An 18,825-nucleotide genomic window follows, 5' to 3' on the forward strand; every position below is an offset into this window, starting at 1 on the left:
GAGACTTTAGCTGGTTTTCTTGTTTCTCCGAGCTTTGTTCTACATACTCATGCCAAACTTTTGCTCAACTTAGGTCTGTTGACTTCTTAGATCCTACTCTACCTTCTTTCGCCTTTATATGAGCCTGAATTCCAATACTCTTCTCTCTTCTATGCCATGAATCTAAAAGCTAATTTTAGTCTGCATCAGATCATTTAAGATTATATTTTAACTTCTCTTACAGGATTTTATTTTACCTACACTTGCTTTTAGTGGCTTCCCTAGTGGCTCAGTCGGTAAAGAGTCTGCCTGCAATGTAGGAGACCTGGGTTTGATCCCTGGGTCAGGAAGATTCCCCGGGACAAGGAAGTGGAAACCCAATCCTTGCCTGGAGAATTTCATGGACAGAGGAGCCTGGAGGGTTACAGTCCATAGGGTCACAAAGAGTCGGACACAACTGAGTGACTAATTTTCACTTTCACACCTGCTTTTAAAGACATTGACTTCAGGGAATTCCCTGGTGGTCCAATGCTTAGGAAGCCACACTTTTACTGCTGAGGGCTCAAGTTCAACCTCTGGTTGGAGAACTAAGATCCCACAAGCTATGTGACTTGGCCAAAAAAAAAAAAAAAACACATTTACTTCAGAGTAGCTCTGAAAATTTAAACCGTACTTGAACCAAAGGCTAGATAATGCTCAATAATTATCTGGTACTCCCAGGACTGCAGCAGTGGCCAGTGGCCTCCATGAGTGGGCGTGTAGGTCTGCTGACAAGAGCAGCTGTGAGAGTGCAATGCATTCTGTGGATCTCAACATTAAATTTCATCTAGTTTCTAACTTGCTTTCTGGGCACAGGGTTTGCCAGTGTTGATTCTCTCTTTTGCCTTCCATATTCCTCCCTTCAAGGTAATTTATCCCCACCCCATCCTTGTGGCTGGACCCAGACACTCAGGCGAATAATTAGGGGATATTAAATATTGGCCCAACATGTAAAGAGAGCAAAGGCTGAGTGCCACGTGGGAAGGATGCAGAAGAACAGTGGAGAATCCCTGATGCCAGCACTCCTTGTCCCGTCTCTGCACCAGAGCTTTTCTGCCCTGATCCCACTCCTACCCACTCTGTTTCCTAGGCAGCCTCCTGGTCCTCTCCTAGAATGCGGTCTGATGACAACTTCTATCCCTCCAGCAGGCCCTTGAGTCCCACTCCTTGCAACCTGTTCATGAAAGGTCCCACCTCCAACCACACACTCTGCTTCTTTCTGAGAGGGCACCTAAATGGCTACCGCGGCGGTCTGTTCCAGTCCTTCCTGCGCAAGAGTGCTTGGGCCGCAGCCTGGCCAGCCCCTCCCCTTTTCTGGTTGGGACTGACAACACGCCCGGATTTTACTAGCTATATGGCAGCACTCACTGCCTATTCTAAGTGGCTGGCGTGGGGTGGGAAGTATTAACAGAAAGGAGGAGTCCCCCCTCACTCCAATCTCCCCTCCCTCACACAAAAGCTTAGATTCCTATATCCATCCTTTCACCTTAAGAGTGATAACCCCCACTACTTGAATTTTTTTCAGTTCCTTTAACAATTTTAAACTATCCATGCTCTTGCTAAAATTTGTGTGTACATCCTACACTTCTATGAAGCACGACCCTGTTCTTAGCACGAATGAACTTTTAAAAATAAAGTTAAAGGCAAAAACAATTGAACACACGCGAGCACACACACACGTTTGACAGATTTTCTGCACCGAAAAGGAAAAACAACACTCCCCCCGCCACCCTGCTCCATCCCTAAGTTCCCTGATAATGATTTCCAAGGGGAAAGACTAGGACTTGGGCTGTGTCTCTCAGAGGGTAAGTCACTCTAGGGTACACTTTTGTTGTTATTTGTTAAACCAGACATCTCTCCGGGGGCACACGGCCAAGACCCAGGTAACCGTGTAATGTGATAAGAGCGTTTTTGTAAGCTCTGCAAAGACACAGCGCTTTCCCGATGGCCAGAACAATGTAATTCGCGACCTGGCCCGGGCCCTGGTCCCCGGCTCGCGCGGGGCGGTGTCTCGGCTGGAGCTCCGCGCGGCCCCAGGTGAGTCCTGCGCGCGCCCCGCTCTCGCGCCCGCGGGAGGGGCTGGAGCGGAGGCGGAGGACGGGCCGCGGGGTGCGGGAGGGGGGGCGACGGAGATCCGGGCCCGACTGTAGCTTCCTCCGAGCGGCGCCGCATTTCCAGCCACCTCCGCAGCCCTGCCCTCGCGCGCCGAGCCGTTCGCGGCCGTGCCGCCTGGAGGCGCGGAGCCCGCCCGGCGCGCCCAGCCCTGCAGCTCCGGCCGGGGCGGAGGCCGCCGGACCGCGGAGATGCGGGGCGGGGGCAGGGCGCGGGGTAGGTGACTTTATCCCGCCTCTGTTTCCCTGCCCCGGGGAGCAATGACATCACGCGGCCTTCTCCCGGCGCCGACACAAAGAGCGGCGCGGAGAGGCCGCTGCGGGGGGAGCCGGCGGCCGCCGCTGCCGCCCAGGGCCCCCGGGCCCCGCCGGCCAGGCCCGCCGCCCGCGGCCCGCGCCCTTCCTCCTGTGCCGCCGCCGCTGCCTCGGTCACCGCTGCCCGCGCCGCCCGCGCCCCCAGCGCGCCGCTGAGCCCGCGCCCGGCCGCGCCGGCCCCTTCCCATGCGGGCGGCGCGGGCCCTGGGAGGGGCGCCCACAGCCAGCCGCGCAGCATGCACTGGGGGGTTGGCTTTGCCTCGTCCAGGCCGTGCGTGGTGGATCTGAGCTGGAACCAGAGCGTCTCCTTCTTCGGCTGGTGGGCCGGGTCCGAGGAGCCCTTCTCCTTTTATGGGGACATCATCGCTTTCCCTTTGCAGGATTACGGTGGGATCATGGCAGGGCTGGGCTCCGATCCCTGGTGGAAGAAAACCCTTTACTTGACCGGGGGAGCTTTGCTGGCCGCAGCTGCGTATCTGCTCCACGAACTCCTGGTCATTAGGTGAGCCGGAGAGAGGGCCCCGCGCAGGGGCGCAGAGAGGGGCACCTGGCTAGGGCCGGGCCGGCATGAGGGGGGACCCGTGCCAGCCCCTCGGTCACGCTGCCCAAATGCCCGAGTCCTGTCCTACCCTTTCGTCAGAAGACAGTCCGTGGTCGCCCGGCCATGAGGGGCAGTTTCGAGTTGACAGGATAATTAAACTGGTACCGGGAGGGGGGAAAACACTTGAATCCCTATCGTTTGGTGCTAAAGCAAAAATTCCCTGGGTTGTTACGGAGCATACGAGTACGTTATGAAGATCCTAAGTGCAGTGTGTTTGCGACAGTAGAAGTAGGCCCTGTAGAAATACTGAGTTACATTTTTATGAAACGCCCTATTTGCTTATAGATGGTCATGCTGGAATATTAACCACTCACCTTAGCTTTTACTTAAAGGTTAGTTTTTCATTGTCCCTTCCCAAGTGTCACCATCATAAAAAGGCTAAAATTGCACAAGCTCCAGAGAGCTCTGGGTCTCTGTGAGGGATGCACGGCGGAGTGTGCGATTTTGATGCAGCCTTAACCCGGTTATCTGCTAACCTGGTATTTAAAGCTAAGCACCATCTTCAGGTTTAAATGCCATTGTTGTGCGAACAGTAGGGGATCTGAGGACTGAACAGCACATGAGCGTGCACGGGAGTTGCCCAGTGCCGTAAACACTTGCGTCTGCTTCCTGCCGCAGAATGTTTACAGGATTGACACGGAAATATCAGAAAATGGAGGCCCCGGCTGTTGGTACATTCAGCCGGACGCCAGATCTTTGAGTAGAATAATACCATAGGCTCCTGGGACTAGGGGTGTGGCTAATTGGTACAGTTTATGGTTAAAATTTCCATGCGTTTTAAACCTCTGTCTCTGGGAGAGGACCAGGAAGAGCAGTTTTCAGTAGCTCAAAATGTCCCTCTTGGCCAGTATTTTCTAAAGAGTGAGAAAATGTGTCTGCATGCCTTTTTCCCCTGGGGAATCCTACACAATAGGTTTATAAACAAAGACAGCGATAGGTGACCTTTAAGGGGCCTGCAGACATGCAAGGAGGACACTGTGACAGCCTAACAGGTATTTGGAAAATTTCTAGTCTCCGAGAGAGGAAATCATTTAGGTCTGGGGCAGTGTATTGGCTTGCATATTTAGCCATAATTGAGAAGTTTTACTTTAAGCTTATCATTGAATTCTCTGACTTAGCACAGTGTCTTGAATATTGTTGAACCAAATTTTTTAAACATTAGACGAATCATTTCCCTAGATTATTTTATATATTTGCCAGTTTGGGGACTCAATTTCAAGTTAGGTTTCAAGCTATATGAAAACCGAAAACATCTGTGCAAGTAACTAAAATGTCACCCACTTGTTCTGAAATTAGATATCTGTCCAAAGCCTTTTGAGGATCCTGAACCATGTGGCTTCTCACCAGTCTTCCACTCTGAGGGGGGAGAAAGGCACAGCTTCAGGGGACTGAGTCTAAAACTTGCTTAAATGACCTTGCAGAAATGGGGAGGTGGGTGGGAGAGCTCAGAGTTGACCCTGGGAGTGGGCCATACCGTGGTAGGTGTGGTTGCAACTCTCAAGAGCCCTCTGCCCACTTGGATACTTATTTTAGAAAGTGTTTTTGATCTTTGGTTTATTCACTTTTGTTTCTTGACAGATGTTTATATTGAGTAGAGAAACCCTGTTGTAATGCAAATAATAAACAATTGCCCATTTTTGAGCCCTTAGTAGCGGGCTCTGCTTAGAAGTGCTTTACCTTCTTGATGGTGTTTAGCCTCCTCCTCTGCCACTACCATTGACTGCTTGATCTCCACTTCGTAGATGAGGACATTCCAGCTGAGGGAGGTTAAGCAGTTTGTCCGAGATCACGCAGTAAGAGTAGTGGGATCTGGATTCAAATCTGAGAATGTGTGTCTTCGGCGCCCACACTGGTACTACTTTCTGCTAACAAGCACCAATTCTGGAGTAAGTTTTGAGAAAGAAAGGAGAATTGGGGCAGTTCCCAGGGAAGACAAGCCTGTGGCAGCGACCTGAGTTTTTGACAACTGCTAAGGGCATGGAAGGAATAGGGAAAGAAGACCCAGGAAAGCGGAGCACTGAGATTCGGAGGTTACAGGATAGAGACCGTCCCTTGATGTGAAATACGAGTTTCAGTTGTCAGTGTAGTTTACGCAAAAACTCAGAATAGTCTGAAATACGTGGGATGGAAAACCCATCTTGCAATGGCTACACTGTCTGAGTTTATTGGCAATCATAGTCTTCACCACTGTACTTGGATTTCCTGCTGTGTTGACTTAACCATAATCTATGGGTACGTCTCCAGAGTGGATAGTAAAGTTGACAGGTGAGAATTATTTTGGACGTTTACTTAATGAGTACCGTATAATAACTAAAGCAGGTACTTTGGATTTTTCTCATATTTTTCCCATCATGGTATTTTTAAAGAAATATAGTCCCAGTCCTTTACTTTATTCTCTCCTAGTGGAAAGAGACTTGCAGCTCTCCTGAATTCAGTCCAGCGTTTGGAACTGTGTTGTTTGTAAATTGTATGATATTGAAATGACTTGTTACCCACACAGCTTGTCTGCACTGTAGGCACAGGGGCTCAGCCTGCCCTAGAAAATTTAGAGAATCAGAGCAGCCCATGGGTCATGTGATCTCTGTAAACTAACAGCCCATTGACAGTACACAGAGGCATGGTCATCTGTGATACCTTTCACCATGGGAGTAGGGCTAGTCTTGCTGCTCGAAAGGTGTTCTCTTGTACACTCCTTATCATAAGGCCACTTTATGTCTAGATATCCTGCTCCTTTGATCCCAAGTTAGAGAGTTTCCTAATGTTGAGGAAGGGCTCTGGAGCCAGACTGGGTTCAAATTCACTCTGCCTTAAACCAACCATGTAACCTTGGATCCAAGAGTAAACTTGGTTACCAAGTGTGAAATGGAAATAATCTGTGAAATGGGAATAATAATATTAGCCTTCCTCACAGAGGTGATGACATGAGTTAACATGTGACATCCTTAGCAGAATCAGTTAATTGTCAAATCTATGGAGTTCGGCCTTATAGTGAGCATTCACTAAAAGTTGGCCATCATTAGTTATTGTAGGCTTTCATCAGAAAGTTCCAGGCTTGAGTGGTCTGAGTCAAACTGGCTACTTTAATAAAGTTAACTGGGAAATTGCCCATTTTGGTATAGTCAAACTGCTTGGGAGTTTGGGAACTAGAATTATTAACAATTTGATCTTAAATTGATACTCCTTGGGCAAATTACTTAACCTCTCTGAACTTCCGTTTCCTTGTCTACTATAAAATATAAGTATGGTATAATATATAAAATTTAGGGACTTCCCTGGTGGTCCAGTGGTTAGGACTGGTTAGCACTGGTCCGGTGCTTCTAATGAAGGGGGCTTGGGTTCAGACCTTTGTCAGGGAACTAAAATCCCATGTGCTGTGTGGCTTGGCCAAAATAAATTTTTTATAAATACTAAATTTAAGGTATAATGATATTCACTCTATGGTGTTACTGTCAGAATGAAATAATATATATAATATACACAAAGTCATTGGCATATGCTAGTCACATCCATTTTTATTATGATAGGGCCCAAGTTAACCATCAGAATTAAGTTGTTCTGGCCAATGGAGCAGGGGATTTTATGTTTATCTTTTCTTCTTTCAGTTCTTTAATTTTTGCCTGGCTGAATTTACATGAACTTACTCTGACTTGAATTACTTGACTGGACAAGATCAGTTAATGGTCAAATCTACAGTTTGCATTTTCTAGAAACATAGTCTAAATGGCTTCTTAACTTTAATATCTGACCTCCCAAACATCTCATCTAAATGAAAAAGTTTGTTTTATAGCAAGTATTGTCAAGAGGCAGCAAATATTTTTATTCTTTTGACCAGTATTTTCAAAATGAGTCGTTTTTAACTCTTTAAGCAGGAATGACACTCACATGGTAAACTTCTCCAAGAGAGTTTGTTTTCCTGGAGATTCTGCAGGAAATGGGCATCCTTGTGAAGAACCTGCCCTTGCTTGCTTCGGGAGAAGGATGTGTGGGATTAAACTGGGAACAATGTGAGAGAACCAGAGGCTCAGGGAATGCTAAGGGGGAAGAGTGAGGTTTATCTGACTCAGAAATGGTTGGGTAGAGTGAAACAGGGAGGTTGCAGAAGTTCCCGAATATGGTATATGAGCTGCGCTGTGTGGAATGAGATTTTGTTCCTGAAGGGGATAAGACCATACCTCTTTGAATGAGAATGAAGTCCACGGCTGGTTCAGAGTGTTTGGTAGCCACCAAAGGTTTACAGATATTGTCTTATTTAGTCCTCGCGATAAAGGAGGCAGAATGGGTATGGTCCTCATTTTGCATCTGAGAGTGTAGACGAGGTCTCAGGCGACATAGCTAGCTGGCAGGAAGCAGGGCTCGCACTTGACCCCACGTGTCCAGAAGTAGAGTCCAGCATTCCTTCTGCTACATGGCGGCTGTTGAAAAGCTGTGCTGAGGAGGTCCTCATCACCCAGAGAAGTAGCCAAAGGAAAAGAGGTGTGTGGCTGAGAAAGAAGAAAGGGAAAAGGCAGAGGTTCGGGGGTATATGCTGTGTGGTGAAAGTGTGGAGCCTTGAAGGGAGAGAGGAGGAGAGAGCAACCAGAGGGTGGGTTCCTGGGCGCCGCGGGTGAAAGGCCAGGGGAGGGCACTAATGGTTTGGAAGAGGGATCAGCAGAGTCGAGTCTCAGGTTCCCTGCAGACTTGAGTCGTGGCAGAGCAGATCTGCACTGTTCCTCTGAGGTCCTGTGGGTGAAGAGACTGCTTCAAGGAACAGACTCATAGTCGAGAACGTAGGTTCTGACTACACGGTTTAATCCAGGGTCTGCAATTTACTAGCAATGGGACTTTGGGTAGGTTTATCTCCTGTGCCTCAGTTTCCACATCTACAAAACGTAGATAATAATAGTACCGACCTCATAAGGTTATTGTGAAGATTAGATGAGATAATCCCTGAGAGGCCCTTAGAACGATGCCTGATGCACAGTAAGCACAGAATACCTTTTTTAATCCATCCAGCTTGTCCCTGGCAGGTAGATGCAGCCCAGTGGAGAAGAGGTGGACCTATCCCAGAAAGTGCACCTCCTGACCATAGGTTACAGGTGCTAGAGAGAGAGTGACATATAGTTACTCCCCTGAGCCCGTGCCGTGAGCCTGTGCCATCATGGTAACAGCAGACTTTGTGAGGTTCTCTTGTGTTTTGACCAAGCTTTCCCCCTCAAAGTGCTTCTGAGTGAGGTAAGGCCCTGTGACAAACACATGTATTTATTCCTGGAAGAGCTGCAGCCTAGCAGGGACCTCTGAGGAACTAAGGGAACCGCATGTATAACACACGGATTGTTCTTTTTTTCTGTTTTGGTTTTGACAGGAAACAGCAAGAGATTGACTCCAAAGATGCTATTATTTTGCATCAGTTTGCAAGACCTAACAATGGTGTCCCCAGTTTATCTCCTTTCTGTTTGAAAATGGAAACTTATTTAAGGATGGCTGACTTACCCTATCAGGTACTTGTGTGCAAATATGTTTTATCCTCGTGGCAGCAGTATTGGCTGGCAAGGCAAGGTGGTGGGTGATGGGGGGAGGGGAAGTACTTACTCTCACAGTGGGGGAAGGGTTCCCTCTTGGTGCCAGAGGAAGGGGTATGAAAGCAGCGGTGCCCAGTTCTTAGTAGATGCTCAGGAACCTTAGTTCCAGTCTTTTGATTTTTATATCCAGTTTAATGAGTGATCTCATTAAATCAAGAAGAGTCTGGATTTTTCATAGGTTTCAGGCAGGGACCATGTTATTTTTCTCCTGACAAAAGAGTATTCTTTGGTTAATAGTGTGGATAGGCCTTCTGGGCAGCTATAAATAAAGGTGAGCCTGACATGGTTCTTTCCTTTAGGTTTCTATTTATTGGAAAAATTGTATTTATTTCTCATGAATCTTGGGGGCAGAGGATCCAGCAGGCCACCAAGGAAATATTTGTAGATTTTGTGAGATTTCCCCCCAGAACTTTTCGCATTCTGTTTGGGTGACTGTCAGCGAAACACTTGCTCATTTCAGCCTTAGAGAGGGAGCTGAAGAATGAATGCATTGAAAATATACATTTTTTTCTGAGTAAGGCTGGAACTGTCTCACAAATTTGACAGGTTGTGTTTTCATTGTTGTTCAGTCATATTTTTTTAAAAGTTTCCCTTATGTTTTTCTTTTTCACTTAATTTCTAGCCATAGGCATTTAAAAAAAACAAGCTTTGATTTTGTTATGTTTTTTAATTTTATGGTCAAAGCAGGTAGTCTTTGTGATATTAATTCCTTGGAATTAACTGACACTTTAGCTTAGTATATGGCTACTTGTTATAAATGTTGAGAATAAAGACATTCTCTGAGAGTAGAGCTCTTTTTATATACTTCTCTGAGCATGTTTAGTATATCATTTAGAACTGTTATATCTGTTTATTTTTTGTCTGCCTCCTCTAGCAGTTTCTGGAAGGACTGAGTTAAAATATTCAAGTATATGTTTTGATTTGTCTCTTTCTTGTCATTCTGTCTATTCCGCCTTTAGATAAGAGTATGTATATATTCAAGGTTATATTGTTTAGGGCCATATGATATGAAAGATTACATCTTTTACTGTTTTATTTCTTTTTCTGGTATATAGCACCCATCTCTGTGCCTTATGAATTTTTTAACCTTGAATTATGTATTATCAGATATTCAGATTGAATCTCCAGCTTATTTGCCTGGAATATCTTTCTTCATCCTCTTTCTCTATTTTTTTTTTTTTTGTATTTGTCTCTTGTAGGCAATGTATTAGTTATAATCAATTGGAGAGTCCTTAATTGGTGAGTTTAATCCATTTTTTCTTGTAATGATTATTTTATTAGGACATATATCTAACATCTTATTTAATATTTTTCTCCTCCCTCTACTTTTTTTTTCATTTCCTGCTGTCTAATAGATAAATTTTTTTCTTGTCATTTAAAATAAATCCTATTTTTGTTCTTATAGCAATTGCTCTTAAGATCCAAATTCGTGTTTATTTATCCCTACTCACTTCTTATACATGTCAGAATCTGTGTTTGCCCTCTAATGATACAAGTCTGTTAGTAGGTTCATGTTAGTCTTGCGTCTCTTTCTTTTCAGCCTCATTCCAGGTGTGTTGCTATTACCTCATGTGTTAATTATGGAATTCTGGAAATCCTTTCTCTTTTTATAGTCCTTTTTTTGGCTAAGAAAACTTACCAAGTTAGTTGACTAGCCTTATTTCCCATATGTCTTATCCTACAAGATTTATTTATGTTTTTCTACAAGTACTTCTTTGATGAATATTTTGAGTGAGCCTTTATGGGGCAAACCTTCAGTGGATTTGCATGCCCCAGAACATCTTTATTATGCTGCACTTTGATACGTCTTTGTCCAAAGTTTTTTTCCTTCGGTGCCTTAAAAATATTACTCCGTTGTCTTTTTGCAGTAATGTTGCTGCTGATAAGTCTGATGTTCATCTGGTTCTTTTTCTTTCTCTTTGGAAGTTTTTAGAATTTGCATTTATGCTCGACTCTTTTTTTTTTTAGTATCTATTTATTTGGCTGCACCATGTCTTAATTGTGGCAGACGAGATCTTTTAGTTGAGGCATGTGGGATCTAGTTCCCTGACCAGTGGTTGAATCCCAACCACCTGTGTTGGGAACATGGAGTCTTAGCCACTGGACCATCAGGGAAATCCTTAATCTCAACATTCTTAACTATCATCATACTCTGACTTGGTATGGATTTTTATGTATTTTTTTGGTCCTTTATAAATGCTTTTCATCTGAAGTCTTTAATCTCTTTTTAATTCTGAGAAACTATCTATGTTCTTCACATATTTCTTTTTCTTTTTTGTTTGTTTGTTTCCCCTTCTTCTTTCCTGTTCCTGATTATTCTGGAATCTGGATCCTGGAATCTCGGCTTTTATTTTCTGTTTCTCTGAACCTATCCTTTATCCTTTATTCTTTTCCTCTTCCTCCTTGGAGAATTCACTTCTCTGAGCTTCCATTGCATCCCTTTGTTCTCTTCTTGTAACCATCCTACTATTTATCTCATCTATTGTGTTCAACTTTGCATTTTTCTTCTTACTATTTGCCCTTGGTTTGTATTACAATCCCTTCCTTCATCCCTTGGAGGATATTTCTTATGCTCATTAATTAGATTAAATTGGTATTTCCCAGTCATTCTGCCTTACATTGTGTATATTCAGTGTGCTACCCTTCTCTTAGTTACTGTGCCCTTAGATGTCCAGTTAATTTGGTTTGAGATCTCCTCTTTCCAGGGATGTTAGCTTCCCTGCCCAGGACTTTGTACTGGGAAAGGTCTAAAGCTTAAGATGCAGGCTGTGTGCCTCTGAAGGAATTTAAGTAAAGTAGGGAGGTGAGCCCCAGGCATCCCCACACCACTGTGATTCCTCCAGTTTGCTGCATTTCCTCAGATGATCAAGGTTCAACTTTAAGCTCTTACATAGTAGCAGCATTGGGAGGGGTGGTCTTCTTAGCAGGAAGCAGAGCAGCTGGGAGGTTAGAGAGGGAAGTCCCTCACCTAGCCAAGCTTTTGGTTGCCCTGCTAATGATATTATCCCTCCAAGTCCTACCTCCCAGTGGCCTGTGCTTTCTGAGCTGGTTTCTCTACAGAGAAGGCATGTGGGGTGGCAGGGTGTGGCACTGATCTTCCTAAGGCAGGGCTGGGAGAGTTGAATGACATGCTCAGTTTGGTCACTGGTCCTCTGGGAATATGACACTGAACGTGGATTTCAGGCTGGGAGATCTGGGAGAGCAGAAGATGCTGGAAAAGATTGAAGGCAGGAGGAGAAGGGGATGGCAGAGGATGAGATGGTTGGATGGCATTACCAAGTCGATGAGTTTGAGCAAGCTCTGGGAGTTGATGATGGACAAGGAAGCCTGGCATGCTGCAGTCCATGGGGTCACAGAGTCGGACACAACTGAGCAACTGAACTGAAGGTGATCCAGGTCTTAGACTCACAGAGGGTCTTTGTGAGTGGAACTGGAATGCAAGGGGTGAGTCTGGACAGAGAGGCAGGGAGATTATTCAGGATTTTGGAAGCCAGCAATGGAGGAGAAAATAGCAAAAGACTCCACAAGGCTTGAATCATTGTTCAATTGGATTTGAAAGACCCTTGTTCAGCTCGGTGTGGACAGTCAGTGCTTGAAGGTGTGTGTCACTGAGGGACTCACATTGGAGGGAGAGACTGCTCCCTAGCGGCCGTTTAGCTGTGACCGCTTGCCACTGGTCCCTCATCACTCCCCACCACATCACTGCGTTTAGCTGTGACCGCTTCTGGCATGAGGGTCTGAACCTGAGTTTTCTGCTCTGTGGCCTCTCCTGGCTTTCTAGATTTCCTGTGCCCCCCATCCTTGATGAAGTCATCCTGTGGGCAGTGGTGTGGCAGCTGCCATGCTGTGTTACCTTTTCCTTCCCCTGTGGCTCAGACAGTAAAGAATCTGCCTGCGATGCAGGAGACCTGGGTTTGATCCCTGGGTCGGGAAGATCTCTCAGAGAAGGGAATGGCAACCCACTCCAGTATTCTTCCCTGGAGAATCCCATGGACAGAAGAGCGTGGTGGGCTACAGTCTATGGGATCACAAAGTGTTGGACACTAATACTTTTCTTTTAAAAGAAAGAATGTAGATGATACCATCTAAAAAAAAAATTTATTTTTGCATGCACTGGGTCTTCACTGCTGTACATGGGTTTTCTCTTGTTGTGGCTCCTGGGCTCTAGGGAGCAGGCTCAGGAGCTGTGGGGCGTGGGCTTCATTGCTTCATGGCATGTGGGATCTTCCTGGATCAAATCTGTGTCCCTTGCATTGGCAGGAGGATTCTTAAGCACTGGACCACCAGGGAAGCCCTGCCCTTTCCTTACTTGCCTTCAAGCCGTCAAGCTCTAAGTGCTCTGCTGCTGGTGCTGCTGCTAAGTCGCTTCGGTTGTGTCCGACTCTGTGTGACCCCATAGATGGCAGCCCACCAGGCTCCCCCATCCTTGGAATTCTCCAGGCAAGAACACTGGATGGGTTGCCATTTCCTTCTCCAGTGCATGAAAGTGAAAGTGAAGTTGCTCAGTCGTGTCCGACTCTGTGCGACCCCATGGACTGTAGCCCACCAGGCTCCCCCGTCCCTGGGATTTTCCAGGCGAGAGTACTGGAGTGGGGTGCCATTGCCTTCTCTGTCTAAGTGCTCTAGCAGCAGCCTAACCCCCTCTCATCGTGTTTCAGGCTTCTGCTTTTCGTTAGTATAGCTGGAGCAGCTGGACACACGCCTCGCTCTGAAGCCTAGAGAAACCTTCAAGAGGGGGACTGCTTACCCCTTCTAAAATTATTATTTCCTGTGAAGTTATATTTTTTATGAAAGGAGTGATATTGGAGTGTTTCTTCTGTGAGGTCCCTATGGAAAATAAATGAAATGGGTGTTCATTGGGGTAGGTAACAGGAAGATGGTTTTATGATTTAGAAAGGGATGCTCTGATCCCGTCTCAGGGGTGAGGGTGGGGATCCTTTGAGACCTTGTGCGTCCTCAGTGAGGGTTTGTGTTGTTGCTGGTGATGCCTGGGAAGTACTATTTGGGCTCTCTGCTTGGAGGATCAGTAGATAGGTATTTTGTCATCAACCCAGGGAGCACTACCCTCTGCCCCTTCTTTGCCCTGTGCCTTTTAAAAAAAGATTAAAATGTCATGTTCCTAAGAGCATGACTTTATATTTGAAGCTTTTTTTATTTTTTAATCAAAATGAGACAGGGATAAATATTTGATGACCATTAGTAGGAACTCACAAGGGTTTTCTTAAAAAGCCTGATGTATTAGTTGCAGTTGTTAGCTTTTTAAAATAAGAATATAAATATTGGCAGATGAACTTTTAAAACTTCATTTTGTTATAATTATAGATTCATAGGAAGTTACCAAAAAGATGTAAGGAGGTCCTGCTGCTGCTGCTGCTAAGTCGCTTCAGTTATGTCCAACTCTGTGCAACCCCATAGACGGTAGCCTACCAGGCTCCCCCGTCCTTGGGATTCTCCAGGCAAGAACACTGGAGTGGGTTGCCATTTCCTTCTCCAATGCATGAAAGTGAAAAGTGAAAATGAAGTTGCTCCTGCAGATATGGTGTTTTTTTTTTTCCCAAAATGAAAACAGTTTACCATTTGTTTTCCTGATTACATTTGGAGGATATGGCCCTTATAGGAATTTTAACAATTTCAACAAAGTGTCAGTGGAAAATGAAAATCGATGATATCTTACTAGCTGGAGATTGTCATCACAAATACTTCTGAGCATCTTTCCATACTTGTTTTTAGACATACATACATAAAGGGCTGGAGAAGGTGAAGGCACCCCAATCCAGTACTCTTGCCTGGAAAAATCCCATGGACGGAGGAGCCTGGTAGGCCTGCAGTCCATGGGGTTACTAAGAGTCGGACACGACTGAGCGACTTCACTTTCACTTTTCACTTTCATGCATTGGAGAAGGAAATGGCAACCCACTCCAGTGTTCTTGCCTGGAGAATCCCAGGGACAGGGGAGCCTGGTGGGCTGCCATCTGTGGGGTCGCACAGAGTCGGACACGACTGAAGTGACTTAGCAGCAGCACATAAAGGGCTTCCCTAGTGGCTCAGATGGTAAAGAGTCTGCCTGCAATGAGGGAGACCTGAGTTTGATCTCTGGGTCGGGAAGAGCCCCTGGAGAAGGGAATCATTGCCCACTTCAGTATTCTGGCTGGAGAATCCCATGGACAGAAGAGCCTGGTGGGCTACAGTCCACGGGGTCACAAAGAGTTGGACACGACTGAGTGACTTTCACATAAAGATACCTGCATCATTTGCCGTAACTGATTGTATAAGAAGCATGTATTTCACACAATCATTCTTTTTAAATCTGACAAAGAAAAGAGAAGGAAATGGCTCTTTTTGAAACTCTCTGCTCTGGTTCTTAGCCCTAACTTCTGATGTTCTATTTGCTGTTTTTGTTTGTACACCACCCTCCTGCCCTATACCACCCCACTATCTTTTTGTTTTGGAAATTTTCGGAGCTACAGACAAGTTAAAAGAATAGTATGTGAATATCCATATGCCCTTCCCCTAGACTCACCAATTGTTACCATGTTGCCTTCTTTCCTTTACTTCTTTTTATGTATACCTTTATGAAAAAAATTTTTAATGCAACATTTGAACATAAGCTGTAAGAATCTCAACACTTCACCCCTCCAAACTTTAGGGTACATCTTCAAAACAGAAGGACATTCTTCTACAAAACTATAGTGTGTAGTTATAAAGGGAAGTACTCAGATTTTTCCTTTCTGTGTAGGGGAGACCAGTCCCTCCCTACTGTGTGTTTCTCCCCATGAGTCTCCTTTGCGACTCACATGAAACACTTCATTTCTGACACTTCTGGTCAAACATGAGGCCCACAGCAGTCAGTCCTCTCTGACACCAGCTGGACGTTGTTATTCAGTCACTCAGTCGTGTCTGACTCTTTGCAACTTTGCGACCCCATGGACTGCAACATGCGACGCTTCCCTGTCCATCACCATCTTCTGGAGCTTGCTCAAACTCATGCCCATTGAGTTGGTAATGCCATCCAACTGTCTCATCCTCTGTCGACCCTGCCTTCAGCTGGACAACCTACACTTTGGTTCAGTCCTGACGCTACCCAGAGGCAGCATCAGATTCCCTGGGTGAAGTCCCACAAGACTGCCCCTGCTTTAGATGCAAGTCGCAAGCCCAGATTGTCGCCTGTGCTTCTGACCAACCGACTGTAGATCACAGGTTCTAATGACCCCTCCTTAGGTTTGATTACTAGGCTAGAGCAGCCCACAGGACTCAGGGAAGCACTTACGTTTACCAGCTTACTGAAGTATTTGATAAAGGATACAGATGAATGCTAAATGAAGAGGGACGTGTGGGAGGGTCCTGAGTAGGAACATCTGTTCTTGCGTATTTGGGAGTTTCACCCTCCCAGTGTGGATGTGTTCACTGGCCTGGAGGCTCTTCAAGCCCCATACTTAGGGGATTTTGTGGAGGCTTCCTCAAGTAGTGTGTGCATGTGTGCTAAGTCATTTCAGTCATGTCTGACTCTGTGACCCTGTGGCCCGTATGACCCTATGACCCTGTGGCCCGTAGCCCACCAGGCTCCTCTGTCCATGGGATTCTCCAGGCAAGAATACTGGAGTGGGTTGCCATGCCCTCCTCCAGGGGATCTTTCTGACCCAGGATTGAACCCGCATCTCTTAACATCTCCTGCATTGGCAGGTGGGTTCTTTATCACTAGTGCCACCTGGGAAGTATAACTCCATGTCCAACCCCTCTCTGCTTTCTGGAGGATGGGGGAGGAGGTTGAAAATGCTAAGCTTCTAACTGTGACTTGGTCTTTCTGGTGACCAGTTTATCCAGGAGCCCACTCAGAGTCACCTCCTCAGAACAAAAGGTTTTCCTCATGCTCTGAACACTTAGGAATTTATAAGGATTTTAGGAGCTCTGTGCTGGGAACCAAGGGCAGAGACTAATGCATTTATTTCTTATTCACAATAATGGATGCATGAATTTTTTTTCAACGTGTTATGTAATCCATAAAAGGTGCTCAAATTTAGCTCAAATTTACCCAGTAGGGGACCTTTCAAGATGGTTCCAGAGGTGCTGTGAATGTAATGGATATAAATTTAACTGAAAAGTTGGGGGCACTGTGGCCAGTGTAGCACGTCAAAGTTCCAAGGTTGGGATTTCTCTGAAGGTTGCAAGTTATCCATTTTGAAATGGGGATGGTGATGTTAATACTTCTGATAAAGGCACTCTGTCAAACACATTGTGTGCATTTTCTAATTTAATTTTAGCTACTGCTATTATCCTAATGGGCTTCCCAGGTGGCACTAGTGTTAAAGAACCTGCCTACTAATGCAGGAGACATAAGAGACATGGATCGATTCCTGGGTTGGGAAGATCCCCTGGAGGAGGGCATGGCAACCCACTCTAGTGTTCTTGCCTGGAGAATCCCATGGACAGAGGAGCCTGGTGAGCTACAGTCCATAGGGTTGCAAAGAGTCAGACACTACTGAAGTGATTTAGCGTGGCATAGCATATTATCCCAATTATATATAGATGAATCCAAGGGGATTAAGGGAGACCAGGGAGGTCCAAGGTCACACAAATGAGGACTGAATGAGGGCACCAGAGTTTTAAACCCAAAGCCTGTGCCTTTCACTGCTGTGCTAATAATGTAGCGTAAGTGTAGATGCATTAATCTCATCTAGGGCAGACTTGCAGGGGGAAACATCAGCTTTGCAAAGATAAAGAGGATTTACCTCTTCATCATTCTTCTGAAAATTACTTTCAGAAACTATTGTTGGTGGGCCAGTCAGACTCCAGTTCAGTTCAATCACTCAGTCGCGTCTGACTCTTTGCAACCCCATGAATTGCAGTACACCAGGCCTCCCTGTCCATCACCAACTCCCAGAGTTCACTCAGACTCACGTCTATCGAATTGGCGATGCCATCCAGCCATCTCATCCTCTGTTGTCCCCTTCTCCTCCTTCCCCCAATCCCTCCCAGCATCAGAGTCTTTTCCAATGAGTCAACTCTTCGCATGAGGTGGCCAAAGTATTGGAGTTTCAGCTTCAGCATCAGTCCTTCCAGTGAACACCCAGGACTGGTCTCCTTTAGGATGGACTGGTTGGATCTCCTTGCAGTCCAAGGGACTCTCAAGAGTCTTCTCCAACATCACAGTTCAATAGCATCAATTCTTAGACTCCAATTGCCTAAATAAAATTAGACCAGGTGTTCTTTAATATGTAAAAGGAAGTTAAAGAATATTAAGTATTATTTAAAAATTATATAGATTTATTTTAAAAGAAATATAACATTCAGAAAAATTGAAATTCATGGAAAAAAGATTACTGTCATCTCACACTTAGTTTTGCTGGTTACTTTTGTGTTTCTTTTTAAAAATATTTTTTGAATTCATCTAATCTTTAGATATTTTCATAGTATCTCTAAAATGTTGTCTCCTGTTTCCTGGAGTAGGAAGTGGCAACGCGATTCAGTATTCTTGCTGGAAAATTCCATGGACAGAGAAGCCTGGTGGGCTGCAGTCCATGTGGTCACAAAGAGTCAGACACAGACTGAGCAAGTGAACGCGCATGCACACGCAGACACACACACACACACCCCCCGCCATGAGAAAGCATATGTACAAGTCTTTGCATGGACATATGCTTTCTTTTCTCTTAGGTAAACACCTAGGAGTGAAATGATTGGATTGAGTGACAGGTGTGTACTTAACCTTTTAAGAAATTAACAAATGGTTTCAAAATGGTTGTGCTATTTTACATTCCCATCAGCAATGTCTGAGAGTTCAGTTTCCTGCACAGGAACTAACATTTGGCTACTAGTCTATAGTATCCAAACTATTGACTTGTATGTAGTATGAGAAGTTTGTAATACTCTGATTAAGCTGTGTAGACCACCCAAAACTGGATTCAGATTTAAAAATCAACTTTGAGATTCACACAGTCCAAATTTATTGAGAAAAGCAATTGAATAAATACAATCATTATCACAGAATCCGCTCCATCAGTGTAGTTAAGATCTTTTTATACAGGGATTGGAAGATGTTACCCTGTCATTCTCAATGCTTATAAAGTCTGTGACTCCACCCCCACCTCCCACCAACCCCGTTTTGGGATCAGAATCTCCCCTGAGACACCACAGACTTCTAGTGTGAGTATGAATCAAAGGGAGGTTGTCAAATGTACAGATTTCTGGCCACCTTTCCCAGGATTCTAACTCAGTGATCTGGGTG

At 45.3% G+C, this 18,825-nt stretch overlaps 1 protein-coding gene across 5 annotated transcripts in view; it reads left to right on the forward strand.

Annotated features, from left to right (window-relative positions):
- The first annotated feature begins 1,798 nt into the window (after positions 1-1,798).
- The window catches only part of FAXC (failed axon connections homolog, metaxin like GST domain containing), a 74,198-nt gene continuing 57,171 nt past the window's right edge, over positions 1,799-18,825 (forward strand). The window contains exons 1-4 of one of the 5 annotated variants that reach the window (XM_069599220.1): positions 2,147-2,346; positions 2,825-2,946; positions 4,788-4,931; positions 8,387-8,522. In XM_069599220.1, the coding sequence (XP_069455321.1) occupies positions 8,484-8,522 (39 nt within the window). In that variant the 5' untranslated portion in view covers positions 2,147-2,346; positions 2,825-2,946; positions 4,788-4,931; positions 8,387-8,483. The other 4 variants (XM_069599217.1, XM_069599221.1, XM_069599219.1 and 1 more) reach the window with 4 other exon arrangements.

The sequence above is a fragment of the Ovis canadensis genome, chromosome 8 (assembly GCF_042477335.2).
Source record: "Ovis canadensis isolate MfBH-ARS-UI-01 breed Bighorn chromosome 8, ARS-UI_OviCan_v2, whole genome shotgun sequence".
NCBI classification, from domain to species: Eukaryota; Metazoa; Chordata; class Mammalia; order Artiodactyla; family Bovidae; genus Ovis; species Ovis canadensis.